Here is an 18,774-nt window from a genome sequence, read left to right as displayed (position 1 = left end):
CCCCAATTCACCCATCGCCCCCCCAGCACCCACCGTCCTGCCGGGGTCACCCCCGGGGGGTGTTGGTCCCGAACCCAGGCACCCCTCTGCCACCGGGAAATGCGGGGCTGGCTGGAGGGGTCCCAGGGGTGGGGGGGGGGGGGTGTTTCCATCGGTTTGCGAAATGGTGGCGCGTCGCGTCTCGTCGTCTTGTTGGGCTCGATGAGGCTCGGCGTTCTCCTATAATCTCTGTCCTTTTAAAGGGTAGTTAGGAGCGGGGGGGAGGCTAGGGGACCGAGAGGTTCAATCTCCTGCGATATTGGAGAGTTTGGTGTCGTTGTCCCGGCCCTGGTCACTTTTGTGGCTCCTCTGCTTTTTACAAAGTTAACGGGCAGGAAAAGTCTCTCTTCAAAGACGCCTTGAAACGCTGCCTCCCGGCAGGGAAATAACTAGCACAAAAATCCTGGTTCTGCAAACTTTAAAGTTTTGCTGTGAAGCTAGAATTGGCACGCTTGGAAACAGCTGGGAAGTCTGGGAAGAGGCTGAATTCTTTTTCCATTCTCTTGAATGTGCCTCTTATTCACTGGGGAAACGCGCTTTTTTTTTTTTTTTTTTGCGGCCGCTGAAGTTAGGAAGCAGTAGTCTTCTGGTTTTCCCTTTGCCTTTTTCCAAGATACAGAGGTGTTGTGATGAGAAATTGTACAGGCAAGCCTGCTTTCTGCTGCTTCCGAAAGGTTTCTGACTAGGAATGTTTTCGCTCCCTAATATCGTCCTAAGTTTTCCAGCCCTAGGTCATGCTTACTTTACATATGTAAGGTGCAGACTTTGTGTTATCTCTTTGCAGTTTTGCCAACTGTTCTGTTAAATACAGTGTCAATATTAAGTCATGTGTACCAAATGTTATCTTTTTAGCGCAGTATGAATTGTTACTGACAGCTGGATGGTAACGTCATGCAGAACACATAAGCAGGAAGCTAGATATCTAATGTAAATGAATAGTACACACTGCTTCAGTTTAGACTTGCTCATTTAGATTTAACAAAACAGGAAGTTACTGCCAGTTCAGCTTGACGATATTGTTAGTTTTGCTATTCTGAATGGTGTTAAATCAATAGCTAATTTAAAAGTTTGAGTAAGCTCATTGAACCAACTTTTGGGGTTGGAGGAGGGGAAGCTGTTTTCTGGGTGGGTTTTTTGGTGTGGTTTTTTTTTTTTTTTAATAATAAAAAAAATAATGTATCTTCTGTTTCCCTTTTGAAGTGAAAAGGGTGATCAGAGTAACTTAAGGGTTTCGTCAGTTCTGACTGGAATGTCCCCTTCATATTGTGGTCTTGCTTCCTGTCACAAACTTGTGCATAACATTGTTGCTTAGCATTTTAGGGCTGCTTTGCTGTGTCCCGGCAGTGGAGGGAGTTCAAGAACCAGCAAAGCAATCGATATAATTCATGCTTACTTTACGGGAAGGGGGGCAGGTAGCAATTTTCAAGCGGTTACTCACTAGAAGGGCTGCTAAAAGTACAGCTGATTAGAAAATTATCTTGGTGACTGAAGGTGGTGGGCGCAGCTATATAGAAAGAGGAAAAAAGCCTTACGTGTGTCTTGATAGTTATCATTGAGAAAACAGAAAAGCAAGTACTGTTGTTGCACGCTGCCTGGGAAGAAGCATTTCTTAAAACACAAAGGTAAACTGACGTGATTTATGTAGAAGAAAGCCCACGTGCTAATTGGTTTCGTCTACTTCTCTTTCAGATTGAAGCGAGTGAATTCTGATATAACTCAACTTTGTTAGAGGGCTTTTTTTAAAAAAAAGTTGATCCACAGTGCATCAGAGCAAGTTACTACTTTACTTTTGAGTGACTTACAGGTGCTTGCCTGCATTGCAATAAAGGACTCATATATTGAGCAAGACTTATTTATCTCTTCGTTTTGGAGAGTCTAATAAACTGTTATTACAGTTTCTGTACTGACTTTCAAAGTTTTGAAGTCTAAAAAGACATCTTTAAAAATAAAAACATGAGCACGGCCAGAACAGAGAACCCTGTTATAATGGGTCTATCCAGTCAGAATGGGCAGTTGAGAGGCCCGGTAAAACCCAGCGGGGGCCCCGGAGGTGGAGGAACACAAACTCAGCAACAGATGAACCAGCTGAAAAATGCCAACACAATCAATAACGGCACTCAACAGCAAGCACAGAGTATGACCACCGCTATTAAGTAAGTGTTTGTATCGGCTGCCACAAAAATAATGTTTAAAAGTCACGTGTGGGGAAAGTCTTCTTGGGTTCTCGTATTTAAAATGTCATCTTCTGTTGTTTTATGACACTGGCTGTTAAAAGTATCCTGTGATGGGCACTGTGAAAAGAAGGCTGTATTTTCTTATGCGATCTTCTCTTTGATAGTGATCTTTGTAATGTGTTTGTTGTGAAAATTGAATTTGACGCTTTGCTTCTCAGAGTAGCCCGCTGAACAGCAGCAGCATCCTGTTTTCTTTGCTTCTTGCGAGTTGCTTGAGAGGGAAGTTGGGCAGTGGGAAGGAACTGAACCGAAATTTAAGCCAGAGGAGGAAACACCGCCTAGTCTCGGTCCAGTTGTATATGCTTTTCAGTTGTTTGTAGCGATTCTTTCTCATGGTGAGAAATTCTTTCAAGTTGGTTATCTTTTCTCATCGATCTTAAATACTAGCGCTTGCTCTCCTTTGCGGAATGCTTCGGCTTTAATTCATCATAGCCTTAGCCGAGATAATATTGTACCACTGTGATAACCTCCTACCATCAAACTGGGTTTGGCAGTGTGCTAATAGAACATGAGTGTGCTGGCTGGAAATCCTGAAAGACGTAAAAGACTTGGATGGTACGGTAATGTGTTCCTTTTCTTTTAAGCCCCCGCCTCCAGCACTGCATTTTGGGATATTATTTCGGGATTTATTGCTCCTGGCAGAAGCGGCCGCGCTGTTTCACCGCCTGAATTTTAAGCCTTTTGAGTGCTGTGATGTGATTATCGGAGGGGATGGCGTTCAGGGAGGGTCCCAAACTAGCTGGGTCCGCCCTGCAGCGATGGGGAAACATGGATTTTCCTCTCGAAGGTTGCTAGAAATTAGTATATAGGGTGTAGAAACCATGTTGTAAATGTTTAACCTGCCATGGTTCAGGATAAATAAATGTGCACAAAGGGAGGGGAATCTGTCCTCGTGATGGATTTTGTCCCAAATCCTTTCTTAAATCCTGGATACCTACTGGCTACTGAGTTTTTTATGTTTTCTTTTTTTTTTTTTTTTTCCCCCCCCCCCGTGGTTCCTCCTCCCCATGAACAACATTCGCTTTTATTTTGCTACTCAGTTATTTGCAAAGGAAATGCTAGCTGTTGTCAGAGGGCGCGTAATGGAATACTCTAGTTCTTAAAGCTTGCCTAACTAATTTTCCTTTTTTCTTTTTTCTTCAAAATGGGTTACTGTCATGAAACCGATGAGTTTAACTCATTGAAATTCACTCTTGATTTCCTGGGATTGGGGAAGAGAAGGATTTACTCTCCTCTGTACAGTGGCTTTCGAGAGAGGATGGGTGTCTACATCTCATTGAGAGCAAAAGACAACATTTGATCAACAAGTGGAGTGTGTGTTTACTTAATTTTTTCCCCAGAAGTGTTTTTTATCTTCTCACATTACTCACGGATTAAGAATGGATGTTCCTTGGGCAAGAGATTTTTTATTTTTCTTTTATGTGATGAAATATTCTCATGTGGATTTATTATAGCCAGTTTCTGCCGTATGACTGAGTCAGTGCACAGTTTTAAATCCGTGTTCTTCTGGATTGATTCAGTGCCCTAAAAATGGGGTTTGAATCATGACTGGATACAGATTTCACAAATTGTCTGTGAGCTTGGCAAACCGCTGATTTTCTCTGTTTACAGTTTCCTGCCTGTTGCATCCTGCTTAGCTCAGGGAAGACTTGAGCTCATATGTGTAGGCGCTTTTAGCTTTCAGGAGGTGAAAATATTACATGTTCATCGCTGTATTGAAGAAAATAAAATGCAACATAAAATTATTAAACCCGATTATTTATTTTATTTTTGCTATAGACCTGGTGATGACTGGAAGAAGACTTTAAAACTCCCTCCAAAGGATTTGAGAATCAAAACTTCGGTAAGAGTGGTTGAATTGTAGGAATAAATACTAAGTAAAAGATGTGGGAGAAGCATCAGTGACAAAATATTTATCCGAAGCAAAGATTCCAAAGCAGTTCGGGTCTTGCTGTTTTAAATGAAGAATTACTTTGTGCTGCAGCTGCTTGGGAGAGATGCTTTTCTGGGGAAGCTCAGAAACAGAGCTTACTGAGGGTTTTTTACTTTATTAGCGTTACGGCATGGGAGCGATTATTGTCAGTGTCTCTTGCAAAGGCTGATCAAAAGATGTCAGTATATGTTCGCAGTATCATTCCGAGAAAGCTAATGCTTCTTTCTCCACTGAATGGCATCGCCCAGATTAGTGGGACTCCTGTATAGTGGAATGCGCTTTGTGGCCTTCCTGCACAGGCAATCTCTTCATTGAGTCAAACCAATCTACAGCTGCGGGTTGTATGACCTAATCTTATGGATGTGCTTTTTTTTGATTATTTAGGACGTGACCTCCACAAAAGGAAACGAGTTTGAAGATTACTGTTTGAAACGGGAGTTGCTGATGGGAATTTTTGAAATGGGCTGGGAGAAACCATCTCCTATTCAGGTTATTTACAAACTGAGTACTTGCAAGCAGCATTTAATTTATTGAAATTCTTATTCATGCTTAAATGTTGGATGCTCATGTCACGATTTGGGAAAAACTGGGGTTGTGGACGGTAAAACTTGGTGACCCTTTGAGGAAGGTGAGAATTTCTAGCGCCTGATTTAATCACTCAGTCATGCAGTGGGTAACTTAGAGATGGGACTGGCTTACGCCTTAGAGTACAGAGACTTGGATTTTCCTTTTCACCCTAGAGGTGTTAGTGTGTTAACCCTCTGTTCAGTAACGTCCTTCATGTAAGTTGTCCCAGTGAGAACAGGGCTGTATGGTAAATTTTCTAGAAAACCATAGGCTGCGTACCTTTAGTTGTTACAAATATAACTATGGTGTTATCACACATTTTTGGATTTTTTCTCATAAGCATCTGAAAGGAGAGTAATGGAGATTATGGGGGAGGGACGTTAGCGAGTTTACTTTTCTGTCCCCCCATCTTGCTTTTACTTTTAAGGCTTGTTCTGTTAAGAACGGTTGATCTGTAAACTTCAGGGAAGCGGGGAAGTTGAACTCTCTTTTAATTGCTCTTTGTAAGATTATCACTGACACAGCCCTGTACTTTGTCTTCTTAAGGCATGAGAAAGCTATGGCTCTTAGGTAATTTGTCTGCTTTGAAACAGATTCTAACCGTGCCGCCTTTTCAAAAGGCCAAGGGGTCTTTAGATGTTGCTGTAAAAGACAGTAAAGTGAAAAATACTTGGGGCCTGTGTTTGAATGGCTGAAGTTTCAAAAGGACGGCCTGCTGATTGCACGAGAAGTGTATCACAGGAGCATGCAGGTTTGAATTACACGGGCTGAGGCGATTCTGATGTTAAGATGTAGGTGGGTTTCTTTTTCCATAGGAGGAGTTTGCTAATGACTGTCATTGTCTCTCTTTTTCATAATTTTTCACTTTTTTCATAACGTGTCAGTATGGGTTTACCCTTCCTGTGGTACGTGATTCCTGGTTCTCTTATGACCAGGCAAGATAAAGACTTTTAAGTGGAATACGTGGAGCGGAGCTGTTGCTTTGTTGGGGAGCCGATAGGTTTAGTGCCTTCCTGCTGTGAGTCTGCGATGCTTGCAGTTGTGGGATATTCTGTTAATGAAACGATCTGATTACGCCTGATCCTGTTAGCGAGGAGGGTTAAATTTGACCAGTCTCTTCCACGAGTATGGCTTATGATGGCTCATGCGTTGTCTGTCCTTGCATTTCAGGAGGAGAGCATCCCCATTGCTTTATCTGGTAGGGATATCTTGGCTAGAGCGAAAAACGGAACAGGCAAGAGTGGAGCCTACCTCATTCCTTTACTTGAACGACTAGACTTAAAGAAGGACAATATACAAGGTGAGTTGAGGTGGATCTTGCTTGGCTGCAACTGGGTAACGGTGTCGGTCGCTACATAGCGGATGTGAAACTGGTCAACGACATTGAGCGGTGTTGGTTATCTGCTTGTACTTTCAAAGGAAGTTAATGGGGAGTGGTGGAGGGGAGGTGGAATTTTAAAAGTCCCACAGTCGCTTTCAAAAGTGTGAAATGGGAGGCATCTTCTGGACTTTACCGCCAGTCTTTCCTTGGGAAGTGAATTTGGAGTAATAAGCAAGTGTGCTGGCTGGGGCGCTTGCGCAGAGGGAACGTCAAGGGACGGAGAACCTTTGCAGGGAATTTGCCTTGTCATAAGCAGTTCCTAGGTCTCATTCAGGGTATCTGGAGTGGAACTCCAAAACCGTAGAAGTGTAGCAGAAGTGTAGCTTTCATAAAGGCTTTGTCTCCTCTAAGGACTGGTATTTAAGATACATTGTGTTACTGGTAATTCACACCGATGCTTTTAACTTTCAGCAATGGTGATCGTTCCCACCCGTGAACTAGCCCTGCAGGTCAGTCAAATCTGTATCCAAGTCAGCAAACACATGGGAGGTGCCAAAGTGATGGCAACAACAGGAGGAACCAATTTGCGAGATGACATAATGAGGCTTGATGATACAGGTTGGAGCACTTTTGCTACACTACAGTTGCTGTTTGTGTCTTTTGCAGTGTAGCAGTGGAATTTCTGCTTGGTGTTATTTTTTGCCTGTTATAGAACAGACTGCAGTATGTCTTGTTAGCTGTTTGTATGCTGTCAGTATTCTCTCAAATTGTTCATGTGACCCGTGGCCATGAATGCCAGAAACTGTGTTTTAGTCGCCTTAACCATTTCTTTTTTTTGCTCTTCTAACCTTACAGTGCATGTGGTGATAGCTACCCCTGGGAGAATCCTCGATCTCATCAAGAAAGGAGTAGCAAAAGTTGAGCATGTCCAGATGATAGTATTGGATGAGGCAAGTTGCTCGTGTTAAACATTTTGGGATTTTAAAGCGAAGTCAAAGCAATGATGTGTCTCGGCCATATGCACAGCCATAAATCAAACTTTGCTTGGAGATACGATGAGTTTATATAGCTCATCCATTTCTCGGTATTTTTGAGAAGGTATTCTGGCAGAAGAATTTTTCTGCACGTGAGTCGTTTAAGAAAGCAGCCTAGGAAGATTTGCCTTTCCTTTCGTCTTTCCTATTCCTGAAAAATGTAATAACAGTCTATTCTGAAATGAAGGAATTGATTTCACTTGATTTCAGTTTATAAGGAGCGAGCAGTGTTTACCAATTAATTCTAGAAAACTGATTTACAAATGGGCAATAGTATACGGGCTTCTGAGTGAGAGGTTGAGAAAATAGTTGCCTGAGAGCTCTTGGATGACTTTGATAGGAACCCAGCTAACTGTTTTCAATTTAAATTCCATTGATTTTTCCTGAATTTTATTCTGTTTAAATCAAAGTGATGAAAACCAGGAGAGGATAAACTTTCTTTTACTGGTGAATGCTGTCTCCCGCAGCTAAATCGCATATGTCTTGGAATGCGGTGTGTGCGCCAAAGGGGACGGTCCATCATAAGGGCAGGGAGAATACTCCCGGTGTTTTGGTTTGGGGTTTGTTTCTCACCCCTGCCACTCCGAGTAATGTGGTACTAGCAGAAGACTGAATTCTTGCTCCATTAATTTAACTTTCTCTTCATTACTTTTGTTGTTACAGGCAGACAAGTTGCTGTCTCAAGATTTTGTTCAAATAATGGAAGACATTATTCTCACGCTACCTAAAAACAGACAGATTTTGCTCTACTCAGCCACTTTCCCTTTGAGTGTACAGAAGTTCATGGTGAGTGCAGGCGTATTCATGTGCCTTTGATGGTGGTAACATTGCACGGAAAGTGTGTGAACGGGTGGTATATAGCCGTCAGTGCTCAGTTTTTTAATGCAACCAGACTTCACCGTTTTAATTTAAATCGGTCTAAATCTTTGACCCGCAATAGCATTAATGAGAAAGCTAGGTGTGCACGTTCTCGCCCACACGGTTCTGTTTTCGACTTTGTACGTCAGTTTTGTGCCACCTGCACTGATTTGCTGCCAGAGGGTGCTCCTGTTGGGCCTGCTTGGTCAATTTGTGTCTATAAGTGATCCTTCGTGCAGTGTTACCCACCCTGTCTTTTTTGTATAGAGCATGAAGAGCCAGTGTCTAGGGAGCGCATCCTTGCCATGGAGGAAGTTGAATGTGCCAAAGGGTGGGAAGTACTTGCCTTGTTTCACATGTAGATACGCCTGCTTTATTCTTCTCTTTATTTTTCAGAATTCCCATTTGCAGAAACCCTACGAGATTAATCTGATGGAGGAGCTGACCTTGAAGGGAGTTACCCAGTACTATGCCTACGTAACTGAGCGTCAGAAAGTACACTGCCTCAATACGCTGTTCTCCAGGGTAAGCAGTGGGGCTGGTTCCAGAACGTACAGAAGCTTTTTTCCTTTCGGAACCGACAGTAAGACTGAGATGGCAGACACACTTGTGTTGTCAAAAATATGCTAATCTTATGATATAAGATAAAGTTAAAGATGCGTGCTTCTCGTCGTGCACCTTTGTGTTATAGAACTTTGCTAATTTTTGCCCTGCTTGTACAAAAATATATACTGCTTTGCTGTCTTTCTGGAAGAGGTTTAGACTTACGTCTTGGATCATTTGTTAGTAAAAACGCTGTGTTTACTGAACACTCTACTTATATGTTTAGCTCCAGATTAACCAGTCGATCATTTTCTGCAACTCCTCTCAACGGGTTGAATTGCTAGCCAAAAAGATCTCCCAGCTGGGCTATTCCTGCTTCTATATCCATGCTAAAATGAGGCAGGTGAGTATGAAGTTAACAGCCGTTTATTCTACACCACCCTTTCTTTAAATTTGAATGTTCTTTGAAAACTTAAACGTGTATCGCTTTGCTGTCGATTTGGTTTTAGACACCCCTTTTCTCCTTCCTTAAACCGCTCTCTACGCTATTTGGTGTAGGTGGCACGTAGGAGCGTTTCAGGTCAGGTAAACTAGTGTATTGTAAGCATGGGCTGCGGCCAGGAGGCAAAATTCTTACTGCTGCCACCTTGCTTTTGCCAGCGTGGGGAGCCATGGTACGCCACATGGTGTAACTGACACAGATAAAAGCGAGCCTCGCTGAAAACAAGCATCAAAAAAACCAGTAATCAGCTGATTGAGTGCCCCGTGTGGCTTTGCAGACGGTAAATTTTGCACTGTGACTGCAGGGGAATCTGAGAAGTCAGAGAGGTGGCTTTGATCAAACCCGGTGACGAAAACTGCAACTGGTATATGGCGACCGAGCACTTCTGTGCCAGGGCAGCTTTGCTGGTGCAGAGGTTTCTGTTAACTGTATGTTAGCTCACGTGTCCTCTGGCTTCGTATTTGTAATTACCTTGTTTTCAGCAGGCGTACTAAAAGATGTCAGATGGTTGAAGTGATGCATGTAAAACAGCAGTACTTTGAAATAATTTTTTTCATTTTATGAGTAAGCTAGAATAAATTCAAACGAAAGCTTTAGAGGAAGCCTAGTTCATGGACCTGACAGGCAAGGCCAATATTTGCTGGGCCATATGCAGACCAGACCGCTAATTAATTAAGCAAAAGTGGTGTCAGTATTGAGAAGGGAGAGATATGCAAATGCGTTCCTCGAGGTCTGATTTTTGTATGCTTTTCATCAGTCAGTAGATGATCTTTGTGGCCAAATGCAGGTATGTTTGTGCAGAAACCTTCAATTTGTTCATTCCTGCTGTTAATGTCACTCCTTAATAGTGATATTACTTAACCTTTCTGGGGCCCAAAGTGACTTGTTTGTGAGAGACAGACACAGACGACTGACTCATCTCATCCTTAATTCTGAATCGGTAGTGAACAATACTCCATACTGGAACGTGAAGTTACCGCGGGCTTCGGTTTCTAAGGGAGTGAATAAAACACGCATTGGGTTTTGGCAGGGGGCTGGGGGCAGATTATAGTCAAAATACTAGTTAAACTTACTTGATGTGTGCTTCGTGTAATTGTAACCTAAGATACTCCAGTCCTGAGGTGGCTTTGATGCAACTCTGAGAGGCTTTAAAACACTGTCAGTTAGGTATCTTTGTCTAAAAGTGGTACCCAAGGGCCCCTCTGGCAAATTCTTTAGAATATAATGGCAAGAAGTGCTAAAAAATTTATACTAGCAGCTTGCTTTGACTCAGCTGTTCTCTAATGATGAGGGGGAGAAGGAATTCACCTGATTGAAATTTCAGTGGTTGTAACTTGACTATACTGAAAGTCACAGCTGTTTGTTGGTTTTAGTTGTTTGCTTTGTTTTCTGTTGCTTCGTTTACACACATACCTACTTTTTTCAGGAGCACCGCAATCGTGTATTCCACGATTTCCGAAATGGCTTATGCCGCAATCTTGTTTGCACTGGTAAGAGTTCCTAAACATTTTCCTGTTTCTAAAAGTTGTGATAGAAAGAGGATTAGCCATTAGCCAGGTGTAATAGATCACTGGATTTGTAATAAGGCAAACCGGTGTGTTTTGGTAAGAAGTCTTTGCCGAGCCTGCGTGTAACAGGGTGCGGCACTCTCTTAGGCATATAGGTTTTGTCTTTTGTGACAAACTGTGAAGGTGCGACTTTCTGACAAATCATATAGCGATAGCATTCTCTGCACGAATTATGTTTTCTCTATATTTTCATATGTGAGTGCTCTCTGAATTGTTGGGCCGTAAGGTTTACAATACCTAGGTAGAACCGTGACTAGGATCGATGAAGTAAGTTTTGCCGATTCTTTAAATGTTTGTAGCTCATTTTTTCTAAATATTTTTATTGCTTTGATTGGGCTGTGTAGGTTCGAGTTCTCTGTTGTACGACCTGTTTGGGCAGTGCCGTGGTTGATCGCTACATGTGTCTGGGTCATCTTAACTAAAATCACTAGAAGCAGAATTAAAATACTTGAGCTAATGGGATGTAGTTCAGGTCTCAAATTTGCTGTGAGATCGGCGATGCACGGTCATGCGTGAGGAGGTGCTTCTATAAGACGACCTGCTCAGAAACAGTCTACCGTGGAAAAAACTAGCTTTGTGCTCATTACTTATTTGGCATAAATGTGCAGATCTGGTGTTCTGGTCATTCTTCTTGTATTATTCATGTTTATAATGGATAAAGAGCAAGAAGATGACGTAACAGAATTGAACGTAAACTGTCTTTGGTACGAAGGAAGCTTATATCTGGAAACTAGTGCGAGCCAATGATAATCAGTGTTAATCTTTCCACCCTAAACACTGTCGGCATTTGATCTTGCTGATATTAACTTTCTTCGTGACCTGGATTCTTTCAGATCTGTTTACCCGAGGTATTGATATCCAAGCTGTGAATGTGGTGATAAACTTTGATTTCCCAAAGCTGGCAGAGACTTATCTCCATCGCATTGGCAGATCAGGTGAGAGGAAAAATAACTTTGCTGATGATGGTCATGTTTGTTACACTGGAATTGGTTTCTGCTTTGTATTACCGTCTCCAAGAATTGTTTCAGGTAGCTTTGATTCTTCTGACAGATTTATTTTTGGGTATTGTCTCAGATGGTTATCCTCACACATATCTGAATAAAGGGCTGTTCTCTCGAAACTGGCCTGAACTGAGCCATTAGACATATTTTGCTGTAATCTCAGGAGACTGCTGATGTTCCCGTTTGCAGTTTGAGAAAATCCTGTGCTGAAAACTTAGCTTCCCTGGTGCCTTAAGTGCAGTTTTCTTCTGTGAGTGCTCCAAGGTATGTTTGTAATGTCTGGACGTTGGCAAAATATACCCTTAAGAAGGGCAGTAAACAAAGGAACTCGGTGTACTTGAACTTTGTAACTCAGGCCTGTTCGAGAACTCTGTTGTGGACTAAGGGCTGGATGTGCATAATGCGGTAGTGAAAGACTTTCTGTCGGTAATTAATGAGAAGGCTTCCTCGGAGCATTTTGAACCTCTTGGGTTCCTACAGCAGTATGAAACTGCTTACCAAAAACTGATGCGAAGGCCGTAGCGACCTGTGGCAAGTCTGGATTTGCTTTCATCATCAGAGAGTGATGTTAACTCCACAGTCTGCAGACTTTTTCAGTCAGCATTCTATTACTCAGTCGAGTCTTTTTATTTTAATTACTACTTTTTATTTTTGTGAAGGTCGCTTTGGTCACCTCGGCCTGGCCATCAACTTGATCACCTATGATGATCGATTCAACCTGAAAAGTATTGAGGAGCAGTTGGGAACCGAAATTAAACCCATACCGAGCAACATTGACAAGAGCCTGTATGTGGCAGAATACCACAGTGAACCTGTAGAAGACGAGAAACAGTAAACAAGTGCGTATGTAAACGCATTCCTGAAATACAGAAGTTGGGTTGGGTGAAAGAAGAGCCGATGTGTGAGTTTTACTGCAGGGAAAGAGGGAAACCGATGTGCTGAAGAGGCCCTGACTGTGAAAACGAGGGCTTGAAATAGACTGTCAGTGCAAGGAATTCCATGGATGTGCTGAAGCTGGGAGGATGAGTAATTTTTAGTTGTTTTAACTGAAATGCTGACCAAAATGTTAAGGGTACCAAAAACAGGGGCGAAAGGGGGAGTGATTAAAGGTGTTTGGAGAGGCCAGGGGGGATACTAGTAGCTGAAGGAATTCTTTTTGTATTGCTTAACTCAAATGAGAAATTGGTGAGGAGCAGAGGGGAAGGTGGTGCTCGAAACGGTGAGGGGAGAAGAGGGATAGCTTTGAGAGTGGAGCACCAAAAGAAGAGCCTCGGCACCTCCCCGAATAGAAGGAACGGGTTCAAGCTGAAAGTGCTGCATCTGTTGCATCCTCTGGTTCACACAACTTTTGCAAATAAACACAGTAGGCAACAAAGCTGTAATTCAGCCTTGCTGCCACTTGAGGTCGTCTGCCTAGCTTTTAAGAGAAAATGAAGTTTCGCTGTCGGAGACAACGTGTTAAGCGTGCCTTTTCTGGTCGTTGTCTGAGGAAAAGCTGTCGAGTCCTTTTGTAAGAAGAAAACTCACCCTGGATTGCAGTCAGACAAAATAGCAAGAGGATGGTGTTTGATCTAGTTTTAGTTAAGGTACTCTATCATACAAGATCAGACACGGTACGGTTTGGGTTGTAAATAATTCTTTTGTGTACTAAGAGACTGTGAATTAGGAAAAGAATCGCAGCGAAGCTGCTGAAATTCTTCTCGGGTGACAGAAAACCCCCACGTGGCCACAGAAGCAGACCGCTAGATAGCATTAAAATGAACCTGGGCCCCTGCTTTGAAATCATTCTGGGATAGCCCCAGCCAGTCACGCCAAGCTGACTTGCAGCTTCTGCTTTGCTGGCTGAGCTTTCTCCGTGTTTTATAGATAAATAAAAAATGCCCGGGTGATGAACTTGAAAAAGGCTCTTGGGCGGCTTCCTTAAGGGGAACGCTGTGACCTTGCCGCTTCCTAAATAATAGGGAACCAGAAGGTAGTTGTGCTCCGTAGGTGCGGTAGCGCGTTAGCGGCGCCTTTCTCTGCGAAGCTGTGCTTGTGGCTGAGCTGTTCCAAACACCCTTTCCTTCTCCAGAGCTGTTAAGTAGTCAGTGTGATTCGTTGCTTACATTCTGGTTTTGCATAGAATCGATTTAACTGTGGGTGTTGTGGTTGTTTTTTTTTTTGGGTTTTTTTTTTTTTTGGGTTTTTTTTTTTTTTGGGTTTTTTTTTTTTTTGGGTTTTTTTTTTTTTTGGGTTTTTTTTTTTTTTGGGTTTTTTTTTTTTTTGGGTTTTTTTTTTTTTTGGGTTTTTTTTTTTTTTGGGTTTTTTTTTTTTTTGGGTTTTTTTTTTTTTTGGGTTTTTTTTTTTTTTGGGTTTTTTTTTTTTTTGGGTTTTTTTTTTTTTTGGGTTTTTTTTTTTTTTGGGTTTTTTTTTTTTTTGGTTTGTTTTCTTTTAGGCTTTGATTACACATGCCAGAAGGTGAAGCCCTTTGATCCGGATTTGTGACACATCGTTTCTTTGGGGATACCCTTCTCTTTGTGGGTTTTTCTTCGTCTTTTCATTTCGGAACTATGAAGACTAAAGAGCTCAGCCTTTTTTTCTTTTTAAATTTGGCAGCAAGGAAGAAAGAAGATAAAAGGAGGAATGTCTTTTTGTTTTTCCACTTGTTTGCACTGTGTGCTGATTGAACATTAGTTGCACTAACTGCTGGTTTTAAAATTTTTTTTCTTTGGGTGGGAGGGGCAGCAAGGGAAGAAGAGAAACCCTGAAAAGAGAAGAATCTTGACGAACACGAGCTTGTCTGCGATTTCAAATTCTTCAACCATCGACTGAGTGCATTTCAACTTCTCCCTGGTTACTCATCTGTTTTTAAGCTAAAGAGCTTGTTACTTATTCGTGCAAAGTGCCTTATGCTATGAGACCATTCAGAATATCACCTTTCCGACACAGCCCAAGGAATCAACAGCCGTTTTTTGGTTTCAGGTCAAAGTTCCCCTCTCTTCCCCCTCTCCTCCTCCCCGAGTACTCAAGCCCAGGGCTGGGAGGTGAAATGTATTGGTAATAATTTTTTCTTCAACTTTTTTGTTTTTTAATTGGAGGAGTTGATATGCATCTGCAGTTTACCCACACTGTAAATACCTGTATTTAAAACAAAACCAACTTAAAATTTGGGCTGATTAGGTGCAGCATCATAGCTCCAGAAGGAAAGAGTAGCCTGTTGTCCTTTGCGGGAGCCATAAGAAAAGCCCTATGCTCTAGCAGAACACTAAAGACTGGTTTCCATAAGTCTCCATTAGTAGTTACAGCACTTGATATGTAGACTTGTTTCAGAGCCATGGCCCTCTTTCCTCTGGTGCAGTGTGTCCCATAGAAAATCAGATGTGTATATTGTACAAACTTTGTAAATATGATTTTTTTTTCTTTTTGGGTTCATATATAACTTTTTCTTTTGTGATGAAGGTTGCTGGGGTTAAAGGGATTAGACTGATTATGGGAGCAGCTAAAGATGAGAGGGGCTCAGTTTTCTGCAACACTAAACGATGAGAAGTGCTCTGACCTCCCTGAAGAGCAGCCTCCACAAGCGTCCCTTGTCGGGGTGGGTTTGCTCTGGTGCAGCACCCTCCCGTGCCGCTCGCGTGGAAGAGATGACTTGTGGGGCTGGGAGGCCTCAAAGCCCGTAGCTCAGCCTGTTGGGAGATGCTCTTTGATTTCCCCCTTAAAAACTTCAGGAACTCGACAAGCTCTGAAGGGGGCCGTGACCTGTGTTCCACCGTGGCACGAGGGAAATCCAGCGGGTGTCAGAGTTGCTGAGCGGTATTTGCATAAGGCGTGGATTTGGGTTTAGGAGAAGCCGTAGACAACCAATTTACATGCATAAACTTGACAGTTCTGGAGCTTTATGGGATTGATTTACTTCCTGCAGCGTTGTGCATTTTCTGCCCAGAGCGGCCTCTGTACAGACTCATGAGCAGGTGAGGGCAAACCCTGTTAATGTCAGAAGCTGCAGAAAGCTGCTTGCCATTTCCTCTGTTTTGGCATGAACTGCTGTCTGTCATTTTGCATTGTATATTGCTGAAAAGTGCTTTCGGGTCAAGTAGTGTTGCTTTAAATTGTGCCCCTCCCAACATGCTTGATGTTTGGCCTGATCTACAGGCAAAAGGAGTGAGACAAATCAAAAACCGTACTCTTTTTAAATTCCCTTTTAGCCTGTTCACCAACGCTGTCAGGAGGCACCTGGATGAATGCAGTCCCTTTGGCTCAGTCGTTTATCGCGTATAGAGATGCTGCACTCACACCACGCTTGCTTACCTTCGAGGCAGGAATTACTTGTCTTAATTTCTCCCCATTTTGACCCGTGTTTTTTTAAATTCGAGTACAATTGTTTGGAACCACGAGGTGGACTTACCCGTCCGTTTCCTTGAGGATCATAAATAGAAGCCAGGTGCCTCCTGACAACTTTACAAGACGGAAAGGTTTTTGCGTTTGGAATTTTTTTTTCCTTTTGTCAGCAGTGACTCCATAATTGTAGCAAATGCTGCACTAGAGTACAAACTCAAGAGCTTGGTCACAGACACTCTGTGAGCCACGCAGCTTACATCTGACTGGCAGGTACTAAATGTAAACAATTTTGGGGTGCTTTTTGGGGGTGGGGGGTGGGGGTTTGTGGGTGGTAACTTTGACCAAAAGTAAAATCTTGCTCTTGTACTGCAGCCAGCTTATGATTTTCTAGAGGGACAGAAGAGGGATCACTTTAGTGCAACAAAGACATGGAAAATGTAAATAAAAGTTTTGTATCTTACTGGGGCACGCACGCGTAACAAGAACAGGATAGCGGTGTGCGGTCAGGCGTGCGTGCCCCGCTTGGATTTGCGGTAGGTTAGCCCGGTGCCATGCGTTGATGGTCCCTCTTGAAGCACAGAACTTTTGAAAGTATTACTTTAAACTTGGCCTCTAATCGAGGATTGGCACTTACCTAAACTATCGGGGGCACCATTTTTAGGTGGCTTCTTGTCAAGAAGGAAGCAGCCTATTTGTGGTGCTAGTAGGCTATCGCTAACAGATGTGATCTTGCAAATGGAAAGATGCTCCAAATGACTAGGATAATCCTAGTTTTTTTGTTTTTTGAGTTTTTTTTTTTTTTTCCTGTTTGTTTTGGGTTTTGTTGGTTTTTTCCCTACCCAGGAGTAAGGAGCGTGTATAAATCTTGGCTTCCTGAGATTCCTTGCGAGCTCCTGTTTTTGCCGGTCATGTACCAGCCTCTACATTTACGCATTAGTTGGAGCCTTCAGTGATTAGCCCCGGGTCATATACTTCCTCTGACAAAGATGACGTGAATGAGAATCTGGTGTATTCTGCAGTTTTCCCCTCGCAGCTCTAAAAGTGGCACTTGGTGAATGTGATGAAATGGAGCTTTGCAGCCGGGTGAGGAAGTGGCTGTGAGGGGGGTGGTGTGAATCCTCAGCCAGCTTCATCGAGAGAAGCTGTGGGCTGGTCTCAGGTGCGCGCTGAGCTGCTGGAGGGCTTTTCCCAACGGGAGGGGGGTGGGTTGGTCTAAAATTCATGTTTCGATTTCCAGAATGAGATGGGAGCATCTTTCCTTTGCCCTCTGTGACTTTTTCTGTGGTTAAGAACAGGGAAGCTCAAAACGAGCTCATGTTGTGTACTTGTTGGTATCAAATCATCTCATTCTGATCTTTTGTTCTTTATTTTTTACTTGGGACGGGGAGGGTGTCTGCTCCGAGGATTTAAAAATGCTTCACACATCTGGTTTTTTGTTTTTTCAAATGACTGATAGGACACGAACCCGAGCAAACGGCTGTCCTGCCTCTGTTTCTGTTCTAGAGGTTACGGAGATGCCACCTCTCCTGAGCTGCCGTGGCGGGGGTTCTTGTCTTGGTGCTGGGCTTTGTGGTGCTGCTGGGGCCGAGCAGCCGTTGCTTTCTGAGGATGGAGTGAATTTTGTTCCTGGGAGCTCCGGCGGTTCGGCTGCTGTGGTAAAGGCTGGGCAGCCGTATCCGCGCAGGGAATTTTCAGATGGTTGTGAACTTCTGGTCCATCTTTTGTGAATTACAGTTTATCTTTGAGGTAAATGGTGTCTTTGGACCAAAGAGCATCCAGTTTTCACAATGAGGCTTTGGCAGGTTGTCCTATAAATTTTGCTCAGTTTACTGTTGCGTTGCTAAAATTTCCCTATGTGGAAGCATTGTTAAATCCTGCTGTAGACAAGTCAGGGAAGTTGGGGGGTGGGGGAGTGGGGGGAGGGATAGGTCTATTAAGATACAGCCTTGCTGTATTTTAACCAATACTTATGGGGAAGGGGTGTAAGGAGGAGCAAATAGTCACTGTTCCCTTTATTGAAAGAAACTGGAACTTTTATTTCAAGAAAAGAAATTACTTGCAATTCAGGTGGAATATCATAATCCACTGGTCCCTAGTCAAGAGGTTGGTATTCTTACTGGGGGGGGGGGAGGGATAGGTCTATTAAGATACAGCCTTGCTGTATTTTAACCAATACTTATGGGGAAGGGGTGTAAGGAGGAGCAAATAGTCACTGTTCCCTTTATTGAAAGAAACTGGAACTTTTATTTCAAGAAAAGAAATTACTTGCAATTCAGGTGGAATATCATAATCCACTGGTCCCTAGTCAAGAGGTTGGTATTCTTACTGTTAACCAGCAAACAATACGGACTAGTCCTTGAAAACATTCAGGGGAGGGAGGGGAAAATTGGCTTTCTGTTAAATCGGTAATTGGCAAACTCTCCAGTGGAGCTCATGTTTTGTTGAGAATGTATTTTTCTGGCTGTATGTGCGTCGTAGCACTGACTCGTGAAGAGCTTCATGAGTTCAGAGTGCAAAAAACATGAATGGTAAAATCCTGATTTTGTTGTTTAAACTCAATAAAAGCTCCCTGGAACTCCAGTTTGGTCTTGTTTTTTTGATTTTTAACTGCACTGAGCAAAAAGCGTGCTGACCCCTTTATTGAGGGTCCTGGCCTACGTTGGATGCTCGCAACGAGCTTTGAAGAGAAGCCTTGAGAAGAGGGAGTTGATCTTGGTAAAGGGGAAGGCTCTCTGCCCTTGGGAGCGAGGTGCAGCCATGGGAGCCGTTCTCTTTCCGTAGCGGCACGTGGCTCTTCCTGGCTCCGATGTGCCGCGGTCTCATCTTGACTGGTCGCGCAGAGGTTACCTGCCGGTTG

At 43.0% G+C, this 18,774-nt stretch overlaps 1 protein-coding gene across 1 annotated transcript in view; it reads left to right on the top strand.

Annotated features, from left to right (window-relative positions):
* Positions 1-18,497, top strand: part of DDX6 (DEAD (Asp-Glu-Ala-Asp) box helicase 6) — a 19,054-nt gene extending 557 nt beyond the window's left edge. The window contains exons 2-15 of the mRNA XM_014949554.1: positions 1,729-2,192; positions 4,053-4,116; positions 4,591-4,695; positions 5,944-6,073; positions 6,566-6,712; positions 6,950-7,044; positions 7,792-7,914; positions 8,383-8,511; positions 8,816-8,932; positions 10,458-10,521; positions 11,433-11,534; positions 12,260-12,439; positions 14,035-18,020; positions 18,230-18,497. Of these exons, the coding sequence (XP_014805040.1) occupies positions 1,993-2,192; positions 4,053-4,116; positions 4,591-4,695; positions 5,944-6,073; positions 6,566-6,712; positions 6,950-7,044; positions 7,792-7,914; positions 8,383-8,511; positions 8,816-8,932; positions 10,458-10,521; positions 11,433-11,534; positions 12,260-12,435 (1,452 nt within the window). The 5' untranslated portion in view covers positions 1,729-1,992 and the 3' untranslated portion in view covers positions 12,436-12,439; positions 14,035-18,020; positions 18,230-18,497. The remainder of the gene's footprint in view (positions 1-1,728; positions 2,193-4,052; positions 4,117-4,590; positions 4,696-5,943; positions 6,074-6,565; positions 6,713-6,949; positions 7,045-7,791; positions 7,915-8,382; positions 8,512-8,815; positions 8,933-10,457; positions 10,522-11,432; positions 11,535-12,259; positions 12,440-14,034; positions 18,021-18,229) is intronic.
* Positions 18,498-18,774: the final 277 nt, after the last annotated feature.

The sequence above is a fragment of the Calidris pugnax genome, unplaced genomic scaffold (assembly GCF_001431845.1).
Source record: "Calidris pugnax isolate Ruff unplaced genomic scaffold, ASM143184v1 scaffold180, whole genome shotgun sequence".
Taxonomy (NCBI): domain Eukaryota; kingdom Metazoa; phylum Chordata; class Aves; order Charadriiformes; family Scolopacidae; genus Calidris; species Calidris pugnax.
This window is presented reverse-complemented; position numbering and strand designations above follow the sequence as displayed.